General features: G+C 34.7%; 1 protein-coding gene across 3 annotated transcripts in view; it reads left to right on the plus strand.

Annotated features, from left to right (window-relative positions):
• LOC136037384 (IWS1-like protein) overlaps positions 1-16,241 on the plus strand; it is a 438,978-nt gene that overhangs the window by 386,356 nt on the left and 36,381 nt on the right. Inside the window, exon 1 of one of the 3 annotated variants that reach the window (XM_065720113.1) lies at positions 4,143-4,204. The exons of 1 other annotated variant lie outside the window; for it this stretch is intronic. In XM_065720113.1, coding sequence (XP_065576185.1) covers positions 4,181-4,204 — 24 coding nt within the window. In that variant the 5' untranslated portion in view covers positions 4,143-4,180. Of the gene's footprint in view, positions 1-4,142; positions 4,214-16,241 lie in introns of those variants that run through there. One more of the 3 variants, XM_065720112.1, reaches the window with a different exon arrangement.

Below are 16,241 nucleotides of genomic sequence, written 5' to 3' on the forward strand. Positions count from 1 at the left end.
TACCCGGTCCGACATCCTTTGAGCATTTGAGAACTGTAAACGGTACTATACATGACACTTACCGTAGTGCATGCCAAACTGAATTTATTGGAGAATGACCAACATTGGGATAACTGCATCAATGACGCGTGCGAAACGTCAACACCAAGTCAAATTCGTGCATTGTTTGGCATCATTTTAACAACTTGCTCTCCATCAGCTCCTACAGAGTTATGGGAAAAATATAAGTCAAAAATGTCCGAAGATATACTCCATCGAAAACAGTTAGAGACGTCAGATATGACTTTTGATTTTACATCAGAAATTTATAACTACACTTTAGTTATTATAGAAGATTTGTACGCACGTATGGCAAACAAACCTCTTCAGGATTTGGGAATGCCTTCACCTAACCGTATCGCTGCTGTTTCGACATCTGTAGAATTGGATCGTGAACAAAGTTACAGTACGAGTGATCTATTGTCGTATGTACAAAATAACATTTCCAAGTTAACGTCAGAACAAAAAGACATTTATGATACGATAATGCATTGTGTCAATAACAACGTTGGAGAAATTTTCTTTTTGGATGCGCCAGGAGGTATTGGTAAAACGTTTGTAATAAAACTGATTCTGGCATCAATTCGATCAAAAAATGATATAGTGTTGGCAATTTCGTCGTCCAGAATAGCCGCAACATTGCTGCCTGGTGGAAGAACTGCTCATTCCGCTTTGAAATTGCCTCTGAATTTGCATTCTACAAAAACTCCCACGTGCAATATTTCCAAATCATCTAGGATGGGTATAAGTATTGCAGCAATGCAAACTTATTATTTGGGATGAGTGCACAATGGCACACAAAAAATCGCTCGAGGCTCTGGATCAATGCTTGAAAGATTTGAGAGGGAAGTCGAAACCCTTTGGCAGCAAATTAATATTGCTTGCGGGAGATTTCAGGCAAACATTACCTATAATACCTAGATCAACTCCTGCAGACGAAATGAATGCTTGCCTGAAAAATTCTAATTTATGGGCACACGTAAAAATATTAAAATTAACTACAAATATGCGTGTCCGATTGCGAAACGATGACTCCGGTCAAACATTTTCAGATCAATTGTTGGCAATTGGAAACGGAAAGCTCCCAGTAGACTCAATTTCAGGACGTATACAACTACCTGCTGATTTCTGTAATTTAGTGACGTCCAAAAATAAATTGATTGAAAAAGTATTTCCGAATATTCTAAAAAATTATAAAAATAATAAATGGCTAAGTGAAAGAGCGATTCTCGCACCCAAAAATATAGACGTCCACGAAATCAACAATATTGTTTTGACCAAGATTCGAGAACAGGCAGTCCTTTACAAGTCAGTCGACACAGTTTTGGAACCAAATGAAGCGGTTAATTATCCATCTGAATTTTTAAATTTCGTAGATCTTTCAGAGTTTCCACCACACGTGCTACAACTAAAAATAGGCGTATCAATAATACTTTTAAGAAATATCAACCCACCAAAGCTTTGCAATGGCACGCGACTTGCCGTAAAAAAACAATGGAAAACCTAATAGAGGCCACAATCTTGACAGGGCCTTTTGAGGGTGAGGCTGTTCTTATTCCTCGCATTCCCATGATTCCAACGGATCTGCCTTTTCAATTTAAAAGATTGCAATTCCCAATTCGATTAGCATTTGCAATCACCATTAACAAAGCTCAAGGTCAATCATTAGAAAAATGTGGTATAGATCTTAATACTGATTGTTTTTCCCATGGACAATTGTACGTTGCATGTTCGAGGGTCGGTAAACCTGACAATCTATTTATATGCAGCGACAATTGGACAGCGAAGAATGTTGTATATTCGCAAGTTTTACGCAGTTAATTTGTATTGTATCTATCTATCTATCTATCTATATAAAAACGAGTTGTGTGTATGCATGTTTGTTTGTTTGTACAAAGAGCGTTTGCATATGACGTCATTATTAGTACATACGGCTTTGTATATGCACAGACAATGGGAAAGCCAAGAATGTTGTATATTCGCAATTTTTACGTAGTTTGAAACACATATATAAATCTATCTATATTCACAGGTGGGACACAGGGACATAACTACAATGGCGCGTAACTAATATGGCGCGTAACGACTTACGCGCGCGGGGGGGCTTGGGGGGCGCTAAGTGCCCCACCAACTAGGTGTTGGGGAGGCGCGAAGCGCCACCCCAACAGCTAGTATATATATATATATATATATATATATATATGTATATATATATATATATATATATATATATATATATATATATATATATATATATATATATATATATATATATATATATATATATATATATATATATATATATATATATATATATATATATATATATATATATATATATATATATATATTCACAGGTGGGCCACAGGGACACAACTACAATAGCGCGTAACTAATATGGCACGTAGTGACTTACGCGCGCGGGGTGACTTTGGGGGGGCTCGAAGCACCCCCACGTTGGCGCGAAGCGCCACCCCAACAGCTAGTATATATATATATATATATATATATATATATATATATATATATATATATATATATATATATATATATATATATATATATATATGTATATATATATATATATATATATATATATATATATATATATATATATATATATATATATATATATATATATATATATATATATATATATATTATATATATACATATATATATATATATATATATATATATATATATATATATATATATATATATATATATATATACCGGGCCCAAGCATGGAACGTGGCAGGCTTCTATATATGTGTTCTCATTGTCCCTTGTTTTCTAACCGCAGACAGTGCTGGGTCCCGGTGGCTTTGCCAGCGGGCCCCGCGGGCCCCATCATGGCACGCGGCAGGCTTCTATATATGGATGGGTCCCGGAAACGCTGTGTCATTTTTGGATAGAATTGATGAATTAAATTTGATATTCCTAAGCTGGCCCTTTTTCTTTGAGCCACAATCCTGGTTTTGCGTTGCTCTGGTGTTCCCTTTTTAGTGACATTGTAGGATAATTATACACGCATTACTTTTGTAATATAGCGACACGCCTTCTTTTTTTACTGTCTCTATTAGCCGCAAGCCTGGTTTCGCGTTGCGAACATGACGTCATATATAGATTTTTATCTTTTATTACAGTTTTTTTCCTTTTTTATTTATTTATTTTTTTTAAGTCCTATTTTAGTTTTTTTTTCTTTTTTAGCTTTTTCTTTTTTTTTAGTTTCTTTTTTATTCTTTTAAGTTTTTTTAGATGTTTGTTTATATAATGACGTCATATTTTAGTTTTTTTCTTTTTTGGCTTTTCCATTTTTAGTATTTTTTCTTTTTTAGTTTCTTTTAGTTTCTTTTTAATTCTTTTAAGTTTTTTTTATTTTTTTTTTTAATACTGACGGACCAAGTGGCCAGGTGCCGCTTGGTCAAGCATGTTCGGACCAGAAGAATCATCAAACTGGAATGGCTTTTGATAGGAATTTGCATTTAAAACCATCTATATCGTTATGATGTATACTAGCGTTGTGAGCTTTAGCTTAGTCAATCGAGATGGATAATCAAAATTATTTCATTTATCAGCAGCTTTTGTCACACGTTTGGGACATATTCTATTTTCTGCTGATCACCCTTGTTCAGGTGTGTTGCGACACATATCCCAAATTCTAGCAATGGTCGCGCAAGACCTTTGCACAGTTTAGTCATAACTTCGAGTGATCTGCATCGTATAGTAAGATTGATCATGTAAGGGTTCTGGGATGTTTTGGATGCTTCTTCGTGCGGTTGTTGTTTAATTTCTGTTCCTCATCAACAATAATTCCCAAACCTCTTCCCTCTGCCAAAGAGTCTATCAATTGTCTGAACCATCCCCTGCCATCATATAGTATTGTAACCTTAAGTGTATCCTCCAAAAGTGCATTGATTGGCACTTCTGAATTTAGACTCAAATTTCCAGTTATGGGCCCATAGTGGAATCAAACTGGGGCTTTTTAATGTAGTTTTACTCACGTTTGGATTTTAGCTCTGCTAGTCTTTGCTATGGGGCTTAGTGCGCTAACTAGCTTTAATAAGCAAATTTATACAGCGCTATTTTAATCGCTGCTATTAATAACGTAATTTAGAGAAGAAATAGCAAAAAATAAATGATGGAGATGGCTAATGTTTTGGTTTGTATTGTGAATATTAATATCTTTATTTTCTCTACTTGGCATCTTCAGTTGATAAGCTGTCCTCGAAGGCTTCTACATATTAAATTAACCTTTATAGATATGTTTCTTAATAACAGCATAAGAGATATGCCTATTGAACTTGCCACAGATATTGTCTAGGCTAATTTTCTCAATGTAATATTTTAGAGTGTAAAATCTATTCATTAATGGTGAAGCTTAGACAGGAAAACATGTTAAGAAAACTGTAAAATTCTTGTTTAGCTAATTCTCATTATCTTGGAAAGGGGTTAGAAAAATTAAACTTCCAGTTGGCCTAATGAATCCAGGGCCAAAAAGATAATCTAAGAATGTATTGCCAAGCTTTAATGTTAATCCTCTTCCAATTTCTAAGTCTTAGAAATTTGCCTACTTGACAGGCTTTGAAATTACAACAAAAAAACAGGTAATATTCTTGTTGATTGACTTTTGGCTATCTTGGAAAGGGGTTAGGTTAGGAAAATGAAACTTTCAGGGATGATTCTAAATGCTGAAGTATGTCCTTGAAGGTATTTTGAAGTACCCACCTCCAATCCTTCTCCCTCTAGAGGGCCCTGTCCTTTGATGACCTTCAAAAATATGTGTGTTATAAAAGTGAAACCTTGCAAAATAGATCTCCTGCTTAAGTGAAGTGGGTTACAACAAAATTGTTTTCCACTTCACAACTTTGCTCAATCCCAATTTATAAGGTTCTAAAGATCTGCAAATATATTCCCTAAATTTGAAAAAAAAAATATTGATATTTCTCAGAATTCTACTCAAATAACAGGAATCGCATTTTCAAAACTAAAGGCAGAGAAAAGGCAACTGGTAACTGAAAATTAAGGTAAAGTGTTGTTTTGTCAAAATTTCTATGGGTATACCTGTCATGTAGGTGAATTTCAGGGCCCTCTAGAGAGAGAAGGAGTGGAGGTGGGCACTCCAAAGTACCTTCTGCAGATATACTTTAGCCTTTAGACCCATCCCTGAAAGTTTCATTTTCCTAACCTAACCCCTTCCCAAGATAGCCAAAAGTCAATCATCCAGAATTTTACCAAAAAACATTTTACCTTAACTTTTAATTAGGCCTACCTATGTCCTGCTGCCTATTAGTTTCTATATAGGAATCCACCTTGTGACTTAGCAAAAATACTTGGTAAAAGTTTAGTTTTATTCTAAGTAGCTTGTAGCAGTAATGTGTAGTGTGTGCTAAGTTGCAGTAGCTTAGATAGACTGCAAAAGAATTTTTTTAACTTTTCCTGGAAGAAGAATGCATCAGAAAAAACAAAGAAGCTAGAGAAAATCACAGATCCTGCATCATCTACAATATTTACTATTGATTTTAAATTGTGCAAGTATAAACTACACTGACCATAAGGGGCTGTTCAAATACAGTTTTGTATAATAACCTTGTATCTCAAAACCATGGTTTTTACTTACAGGAAACAAAAACAAACTCATAACTTTTTTAGTTTTGAAGCTGTAACCAAAGCACTTGGTATATTGTCCAGGAAAGAAACAGTAATATATTAGTTTAATTTTTTCTCCTAGTTTAATAAGTTTGTCAAAAATTTTGTCATACATATTATCATAAAAACAGGGTCTGAGATACAAGTTTAGTTCCAGGGAGATATGTGATCATTCTTATGAATGAATGCAGCTAACGAATGAATGCAGCTTATGAATGAATGCAGCTAACGAATGAATGCAGCTTATGAATGAATGCAGCTAACGAATGAATGCAGCTTATGAATGAATGCAGCTAAATGCATATTTTATAATATTTATTTTATTGATAACCAAAGTCTAAAAAAAAACAAAATTATACAGCTTCAATTAAAATAAAGCAGACACAGGTTAAGTATATCTTTTCTTGTGGAAGACTGAAAAAAAGAGACAACCAGTGCAGAATCCTTTCTTGCTTCCTTAATAGTTCAAACATAGCTTTGGGGGAAGATAAATTTCCATTCTGTGGATTTTTGCCTGTATGGTTGCTGGTAGAGTATTCCATCTGCATATGCCCCTTCTCTATGTATTTCTGCTCAATGACAATTGTCTTCACAGAAGCCAGTTTTAGGACAATTTCCTGTACAAAATTGGGCAAAGAGATAGAGGAAGTAAAAAAGATAGAAATAATACAAGGGCAAAGAAACTTATTGACAAGCTTAAAAACAACAAAAATCTTTTTACAACCAAATTCAAAAAAAAAGATGATTAAGTCAAAACTTATGTAATTTTTTTGAATAAACTAAAATAAAAAGTAATCAATAACCATCTATCTAATCTATAATAGACTCCTTTTGGCTTCTAGGAGGTTTCTTCTAAATGCACAATTAACAGAAAAAAAAATCAATACTAACATCATATAAACAAAGACTTTTTTGATCAATGTCAACACAATCAATATATATATATATATATACAATTGTCAAGGAATATAATACTTTTGGTTTGTATATAACAAAAAAAATAATAGAACAAAAGGAAAATAAGAAGTGATGGAACTGGATGGCTTGTGGGAAGTAGGGGTGCTTGAGCTGCCTGTTTCCAGTAATTTAAGGCCTATAGGCCAGCTGGTACCTATCTGGCTCTTGCTCTCTCTTTTCTGTACTCACACTCTCTCTTTTCTGTCTCTTCAAACAATATTATTATCCATCAGAAAATCATTATATACAAGTATCTTTCATCTGTTGCATTATAATTGGCTTTAAATAGCTCATTGATGTCTTTATTTGTCTTCAGTCTTTCACATAAATGTTTGATATTTAATACCAAGTAAGCTGTGCTGTAGCATTCAAAAATTATGTTTTTAAAGTCTCAGGCACTTTTAAACAAAATCTGAGGTGTGGGGTGTCTCTTTTATAACTTTAATAAATTAAATATCATCAACATTTAAGGAATAAATATCAGGTAAGCTGTGCTGGTCATGTCCTGCTCTGCCTTGCTCCGGCATCCAAGATGAGAAGTTTTTGGGCAAACTAAAACAAACAACACAGGGAATATCCAAAAGATCCAAGCCACAACCACACACAGCTGTGGTGCAGAGTATTTGGATCTTCCAATTTTTCATAGCAGCATGAATATGATTTGTATCCAGTGATGAGCATTCTCCAGTGAATACTGCTGCCTTGACTCCTAAATGAGAAATGGCTGAACATGCAGCATTGACCTCCTGCACATACAAGAAATACACTATGGCTATCTGTCTCAACAATTCCCTTGGCAATCTTGAACCAACTTTCAACCCAATCCGCACTACCTCCTGAGCCTAAAGAGGGGTTGTACTGCAAAATATCCATCCTGACATTTGGCCTATCAACCAACATCCAAACTACACTGGGGTTGTGAAGAAACTCTTCTACAATCAGCTTCTCATCTTTGAGTAGCAGAGTTGCTGTCAATGCAAGGAAACTTGCGCAAAGAAAAAACTTCTCAAGGTCTTCAGTTCCAAAAAGGAGTTTCTAAAGCCACACCATTTGTAAAGAAGATGGCACTTGTTGAAGACTTACAAATTTCAGCTGTCTATCTAAAAGAGGTCTATGTCTCTGGAGTGAACCCTAATGATCATTCTTGGCCCATAAAAGTTTCTGGAGTATTTACCAAAATTATCAGTTTACTTTTGCACATATCCAAAATGGCCGTGACTTGTTAGTTGTACTTGACAATATTAGTTCTTTTCATCAAGTTCAAAGGAATTTATGTCATCAGAAAGTAGAAAATTAACTTGATCTTTGGGTAGTGCTATGGTTGGAACAACTAAGAAAGTAATACCACATCAGCTTTCTTCAAAATCTGATCAAACAGTTTGTGGTAACAAACTGTAGTGAGGAGTGACCCAGCTCAATAGTAACTGAAACTCTAATAAAAAGGAATTTTGATGCCAATAGTTACATCAAAATAATCGCATTTTAATGCTGATTTTAAATATATAAGTTTTATCAAGTTTAGTCTTACCCATCAAAAGTTACGAACCTAAGAAAATTTGCCTTATTTTAGAAAATAGGGGGAAACACTTCCTGAAAGTAATACAATCTTAACAAAAATCACACCATCAAATGTGGAATTTCGCATTTTTTGCCAGAAGACAGATCATGGATGTGTGTTCATTTGTTGTTTTTTTTTCCCAGGGGTGATCGTATTGACTCAGTGGTCCTAGAACGTCGTGAGAGCGCTTATTCTAACGGAAACTAAAAGTTCTAGTGCCCTTTTTAAGTGACCAAAAAATTGGAGGGCACCTAGGCCCCCTCTCATGCTCATTTTTCCCCAAAGTCACCAGATCAAAATTCCGAGATAGCCATTTTATTCACCATAGTCAAAAAACCTAATAAATATGTCTGGGGACATCTTACTCCCCAACAGGCCCCCCTGGGAGGGCTGCAAGTTACAAACTTTGACCTATGTTTACATATAATAATGGTTATTGGGAAGTTTAGATTCGTTTTCAGTTGGATATTTTTTTGGTTTGGGGGGGGGGAGAAGTTGAAGGGGGGTTACGTAGGAAGATCTTTTTATGGAGGAATTTGTCATAGGGAAAGAGAGTTTCAGTGAAGGGGGCTCAGGATTTTCTAGCATTATTTAAAAAAACAATGAAAAAATAAATATGAAAAAATTTTTCAACTGAAAATAAGGAGCAGCATTAAAACTTAAAACGAGCAGAAATTGTTACGCCTATGAGGGGATCACCTCCTCGTAATGCCTTGCTCTTTACGCTAAAGTATTTTTAGTAATTTCAACTATTTATTCTGTGGCCTTTGTGATTCAGGGTCATTCTTAAGGAATTAGGACAAAATTCAAGTATTAGTATAAAGAGCGAGGTATTGACGAGGGGGTGAACCCCCTCAAATACGTAATAAAAACATACGAATATAGAAGTTCGTTATGTAAGTTAGTTCTTAAAATTATGTATATTTTTTACTAATGAAAACGTTCGTAAAAACTGAAAAGTTTTAGTTGCCTTTTTAAGTAATCAAAAAATTGGAGGGCAACTAGGCCTCCTCCCCGATCCTTTTTTTCTCAAAATCTTCCGATTAAAATTACAAGAAAGCCATTTAGCCAAAAAAAAAATAATAGACAAATTTCGTTTTAATTATTTATATGTGGAGAGCCAAAATTGAAACATCATTAATTCAAAAGCGTTCAGAAATTAAATAAAAAAACGGTTTTTTTTAAATGAAAGTAAGGAGTGATATTAAAACTTAAAACGAAAAGAAATTACTCTGTATATGAAAGGGGCTTTTCCTCCGCAATACCCCGCTCTTTACGCTAAAGTCAAACTTTAGCGTAAAGAGCAGGGCGTTGAGGAGAAAAAGCCCCTTTCATATATGGAGTAATTTCTTTTTGTTTTAAGTTTTAATATCACTCCTTACTTTCAGTTTAAAAAACCTGTTTTTTTTATTTAATAGTCTAAAGAGCCTAATCTAATAGTTTAAATGAACTTATCCCCATTTGAACGTTTACTTGTTTTTCATAAAAAGGCAGTGTAGTCTGTGAAAATGGTACCTAATTTAAGGTGTTGTGTTGAAAATACGTCTTATATATGGGGAAATGAGACCAATTAAGCATACAACTATAAATTCAACGTTTCCTTTGCAATTTAGAAGACACAGAAGACTTTGTCTCCTTCATTGGATTTTTTTTTTACATTTAGGCAACATTAAAAAAGAAAATTTACATCAAGACTTTGAATGAACTTTCCCATTGAACTCGCCGAAAAAATTGTAGTGAATAATCCAGAAGTTCATTATTTTGTGAATGACCTGAAAGTTAATTATTTTATTTTTTATAAATATGTCAATTTAAATTTTAGTATTTCTAATGATGGCGATTGTTGTATATTTCATCAAAATATTTATGCTTGTGTGCCTGTTTTCACTGTCTAAATAAATGGATTTATCCGCATTTGAGCATTTATTTGTTCTTTTTTTTATGAGGCTACTTTGTATGGAAGGAGTGGCTGTAAAAATTTTGGAAGGGGTTCATTCGATTTGAAACTGAAAGTTCTAGTACCCTTGTTAAGAGTAAAAAATGATTGAAGGACCAACAGTTCCCCTCCCATGCCTTATTTTGATTTCCCTTAACTGCCAAATACATCTGATAAAAATTTCGAAATTGTCGTTTTGTTCACAAAGTTGAAAGGTGCAATATGCATACAAGGGCGTGTCTAGTTTTTGTTTGGGGGGGGGAGGTGCAAAGAAGACTTTAAAAACGCATCAACAAAATTTATACGCATTTTTGTAATTTTTTACCCAGTAAGACATTTTTTTTTCTTATGAGGGGAGGGGGGTCAATGCCGGTAACCCCCCTGGATACGGCCTTGTATATATGTCTCTGGGGATGATATGACGTCCACATACCCTGGGGCAAGGGGTGTAATTGTGAGGAATTTTTAATGGAAAAGGGGAGGGGTATATTTGACTCAGTACATAAATGGCTTGAAACTTCCAGTGGTTCTTCTCTAAACAATAAAATCATAAATTTTGTTGGGAGTACGGGGATGGGACAGTTGGCTTGGAAATGGACCAAAAAATATTTTTTGTGGTTACTTATATTTTGATCAAGGTCTTGTGGATTTTTTGCTATGCCAAGACCCAGGGGCGTAGCTCCAGCATTTTTATTGGGGGGTGGGGTCCACATCCAGTGAGTCAAGCAGTATTGGCTACATAATAATGTGTTCTGCAAATTATTGAGGGGGGGCAACTGCCGCCCCCTTCAAACAACGCTGCTGCCAAGATTCCCACGAGTGTGGGAACTCGTTTTGGGGACTTGGCACTATTGAAATTACCTTTGTGATATTGAAGGGAATTTTTTTCGATGGGTACAACCCTGCTTTTGAGCTATTATGAACCTAGCATATAATGTTTGCTTTCTCACTGAAGAAAAATAAAATATTCCTCCCCTAGATTTTGAAAACTTTTTTTGCATTTAAAGAAAAATTAAAAACTCTTTGTCCCCTCCTCCCACATTTCTGTTAAGTGGTGCCCTGCTTTTCCCTCCTTTTTTCCATTTACTTTCATGAATGTCTTAAAGCATATTAATTTTCGTTGATACTAGGTACTACTCTTTGTAAAGGGCCAAAGATAAACATGGTCCACTTTAGCAGTTAGACCGCTAGCTACCTCGAAAAATTAGGGATTCATGCTTGATGCTGTGTAGTGGAGTAAATGGGCTAAAAAGCTGGTCATAACGTAAAATTAAATAGAATGCGGACAAGAGTTACAGTTTTTGGATGCCTAGTTAGACAAATGCTTCATATAAGCGTCATCTATGTGCGATTTTACTTGTTAAGACAAGTTCTGTAGTTGTTATCTCCTGAGGGAAAATTTGCCTATTTAAATAAATTAAATGTATTATTCTAAATTGACATTCAAGATATGTCATGACAGCCAGTAATAATAACCAAATGTAGTGACATGAAAATGTATGACCAGTGATAATGATCAAATCTCAGGGAAGGAAGTTGCTGCGACTAAAAAGCTTAATGAAAGGTCGTTCCTCCTCCTCCTCATAGGATCTTATGGCGGATCCGCCGTTTTTCACCCTTTTGTTAAATAAATTTGTCAACTTGATCAATTATTGGCGCCTTTGCCACACACCCCATCCCCAACATTTCGCTCTATACACGCCCCTAAATGAGACCATACCCAGGAGGAGATATGTATACAAGTAATGTTGAGTTGTAGGAATGTCATTGGGAAGCGGGGGGATTGGAAAGACAGGCGAGTGAAATGACGATTATCGGAATTTATGGAAATCATCGCAAGCATTTTTATGTTTAGGAAGGGGGCTTATCTTAAGGTTCGTCCACCACTCCTTTTCACCAAGGCCCGTATCCCCTTGGTGTGTTTGTAATTGTAAGTTTAGCGTGTAGCGTTCGATTTTTCGTTGTTAGGCTCAGCCCCCTTTTTTGGAAAATCCTCCCACACATGAAAAATTGAGTAGCCACAGAAAAAGTATGGCAACTAAATACAATTAAGAAAATACGGAATTTTTGAATATTCTGCCAATAGTACAACATAGGCAGAGTATATTGTATAGAATGTCTCATAGTATTTATTCTTGTTTTATTTTAATTTTTTCGTTTTTTTTTTTGGGGGGGGGGGGGGTAGTTTTCATAGCAGGGTAAAATAAAGTTTAATATTGGGGCTGTGGGGGTGATATAAACCCCGAAGAGAAACTTATTACACATTTTGAAGTTTTTGAACAAAACAGATGTCTCAAAATTTGATTCGATATCATAGGGGTTAGAGAAGGGGTGGCTAGCAGAATAGGAACCGAGAGTGAGGCTAATTGCCCTCTGATAATCGACTGGTCCCTTCCCAAGTTTCTAAAATTGCCTCTTCCATTTAAAGTGGTCGAGAAACAGTTTTTGGCATTGTCTAACCCTTTTTGGGCCGTATTTGGAGGGGGTGTAATATTTTTTTTTAGGGGAAGCATTCCTTCTGAAATGAAGTTTTCTTAGCCCGAAGTTTTGTATAAGTTTCTGTTTAATCAGAAATATTCGGTGCTTTTTTGAGCCCCCTTTGTTGGAGGAGAAACCACACCTTTAAATACTTTTTGTATAGTAGTCCCCTCGGCCCAAGGACTTCTAGCTGTAAGTTTCTAATTGATCCGGAAAGTCTTTGTGGCTCAATTTTGGGGCCCTAAACCCTCCTCCTTCCCACAGAAAATATTAATAAGCTTTTTGACAAAAAAATCCATAAGATCAAGCCACTAGACGTTAAAGATGAAACATGCCCCCCAACCCCTATTTTTCACTATAAAATATATATCATTAAAAAATTGCCAGTTAGTACAATGACTCTTATCTCAGGGGCTTTGGGGGCTGTGTCATCCTTGGACGCAAATTTGTTGATATTTTCAACTATTCTGAACAAAATTGGTACCTCGAAATGTTGATCTGATGTCCTAAGGAGTTACAAAAGGGTCATATAAAAAACCGTTTCAAGACATAGACTGGTTACTCTCCAATCACTTTTGTCTTTTAAAAATGACACTAGAACCCCAATTTCCGATCGAACCAGCATCCTCCGAAGCTTCTATAAACATAAGGGAGTTGAGGAGGTAGCAGGCCCCTCCCCATGTACGGAATAAATCCCGCTCGCTTTAGGGTTTAAATGGTTTAGTGTTCTTCTTTGCTTTCATAATAAAGGCGTAAACCAGAAATATTTCCGGAAATCAAGAGGAATTAGATATCAATTTTTATCTCGCTCCTCCTTTCCTAGAACTAAATCGATATATATTTTTTAAGGCTCAGTAAGAGTTAGGATGTTTCGGTATTACAATGCACTCTTTGAGGAATCCCCCCCCTTCCCACTTACAAAACAATCCACCATATCTCCTTCATAATCACTGATGCACGCTTACACATAATCATATATTAATATATATATATTATAAATATTATATTTTATATCAAATTATAAATCATACTATACATAATATTTTATCATATTATATAATATTATGCATATTATAAATCACAATCGCATATAATTGTATGAAGTAGATTATTTAAGTTAAATTAATTAAGCATTAATTAATTAATTAAATTTAGATTATTAATAATTAATTAAAATTAATTAAGATTATTTAAACTTTCACATTAATATCAACAACAAATTTCTGCAATAAAAAGGGAGGTGTCACTCTGCAGCCCCCTTGTTCAGACTTAGTCTAAATGAACAGAGATGAGAGAATAATTTCCACCACACCCCTTCCTATAATTATTTGAAGGCTTATAAAGATTTAGAAGAATTGGATATTGAAACGCGCTCTTTTAGACAACTGGCACCCTCTCCCCTCCCTTGCCTGTACAAAGACTCACCGCCCCTCCTTTGTAATAGCTTATGAACAATTATACCCATTTTTTTTTGCTCTTTTCATTTGTTTGAATTTCCCTTTGGTTGCTCAAGTTCAAATTTGGGAAGATTCTACCGGAGGGATTGTTGGGGGCATTCTAGGGTGGTGGGAAGCCGAAGCCCGTTTTTTTCACTTAGCCAATGTAAGTGTTGCAATGGAACTCATACCACCAATTTATATATATATATATATATGTATATATATATAACCACTATGCTGTCTTTTCGAATTTTCCCCTCCGCCGCCCCAAATAATACCTGGCACATCAGTGAGCACATCCTGTCACTCAGTGGATTTGTCTATAAAAAGTACAATAGTTTCCTAGTTGAACTGTTTGGATACAATCGAGGGCAGGAAGAAACATCAGGTTAAGCTGGAAATTAGCTCATTATTCAAATTAAATTTGCGTAAATTATATGTAGATTGAATATTGATGAATATTAACATTCAGATGACTAGGTTAAATTATTCAGTTGGTTAGTGTCGATCGGACTATCAACATTTTAAAGAGCTTTATTGGCACATAGATTTGTGTTGTCTTTAAAAATAATTGATTTGAGTGAAAATTTTACTTTCGACAAGTTTCCAAGAGTTCTTTCATAGTTATGGTATGTAATAAACCTTGTTGGAGGGTATATGTTCTTGGGATAGATTATCCTTGTGTAGTTTTAATTGGTTGAAAGTTTGTTTCCATCTTCCTTATTGTGGAAACATTTTTTGTACAGGACCGTCGAGGAGGGTTTCCGGACCCCGGGTTTAAAGGGACCCAGTTTAATTTGTGTTAATGTAGAACTTTTCGATGTTTGTTTGATTTTGCGTTTAATTTATAGTCAATTCCTTTCTTAATGAGCTTTGTGTATAGCCTATAGCTATATGCAAACATGAGGGGGAGTCTAAGAAGAAGTTAAACAGTAACCAATTCATAAGATATATTAAAAATAACTTTTCTGAATGTGTTGAAGTAAGAACTTGGTCTTTATGTTTAGTTCAAAAGATATAACAAAATACAGCGGATTAATTCGTGGTCAGGCCGCATCCAGGATTTTTCTTTTTCTTTTTTTTTACAACAGTCTCATTTATTTATTGCTGGGGGGAGCCTCCCCCTCTGGATACGGCATTGATTTGTGTTATACGACAGAAATCATGTAGGAAAGAAAGAATTATACCGTTTGATTCTTTATTCAACGTTCTTTCCAAATTTAATAATAACTACCTTGAAATTGCATCCATTTCGTCGCCCCTTATGGGGCTAGACATAACTCTAGGCCATATACAACATTGTTTTTAATTTTTGTTGTCAAATTGACTTTATTTTGAATTTGAACCAATTTTTGAATAGAAGTAAGCGCAAAAAATAATGAAAATTGACTAAATCAACAAAGTTTTACACGTGGCCTGGGGTAGATCTGGCCCCATTGCGGAGGGGGCTAGAGTACAATTAAAATGGCGATAATATCTTATTATCTGCTCCCTAATTATTATCTTTCCAAGTATAATAGTCGCTTCAGTTGCAATTGTATCATAGCCCCTCCTCCACGCCTTAATGTGTCTGGAAATAGACCTATGTTATATACAAGAGTTGTCTTATTTTGTTGTTTTATTTCAAATTAGCATTAGAAACCAACTGATGATGAGTTTACAAGTATCTTACAAAAGGCAATATAAGCATAAACTAGCAAACTTTTTTATATGTTGTAGGCAAGGCCGTATTCAGGATTTTTGTTTGGGAGGGGGAGGGGTAAGAAATTCAAAAAAATTGTTCATGTGTTTTTGTTACTTTTACAAGTAAAAAAAAAGTCGGGGGCGTCACACCGAGGACTCCCTACCCCTAAATGTGTCTTGATTATTCGGCTATATCTAGCCTCATTAAGGAGAACTGACAAACAATTTTTGTCTTGGCAACTTTTATATTTGGAAAGATTGTTGAGCAGGGAATCAAATGGTGTTAATTAATTAATTATTATTATTGTTATAATTGTTATATTATATTGTTGTTAGTATATTATTTGTTGAGCAGGGAATCAAATGGTGTTAATTAATTATTTATTATTATTGTTATAATTGTTATATTATATTGTTGTTAATATATATATATATATATATATATATTATATTGTTGTTGTAAATTATTGTTATATTATAATTATTATAATTAGTATTA

Source organism: Artemia franciscana, chromosome 16 (assembly GCF_032884065.1).
Source record: "Artemia franciscana chromosome 16, ASM3288406v1, whole genome shotgun sequence".
Lineage (NCBI taxonomy): Eukaryota > Metazoa > Arthropoda > Branchiopoda > Anostraca > Artemiidae > Artemia > Artemia franciscana.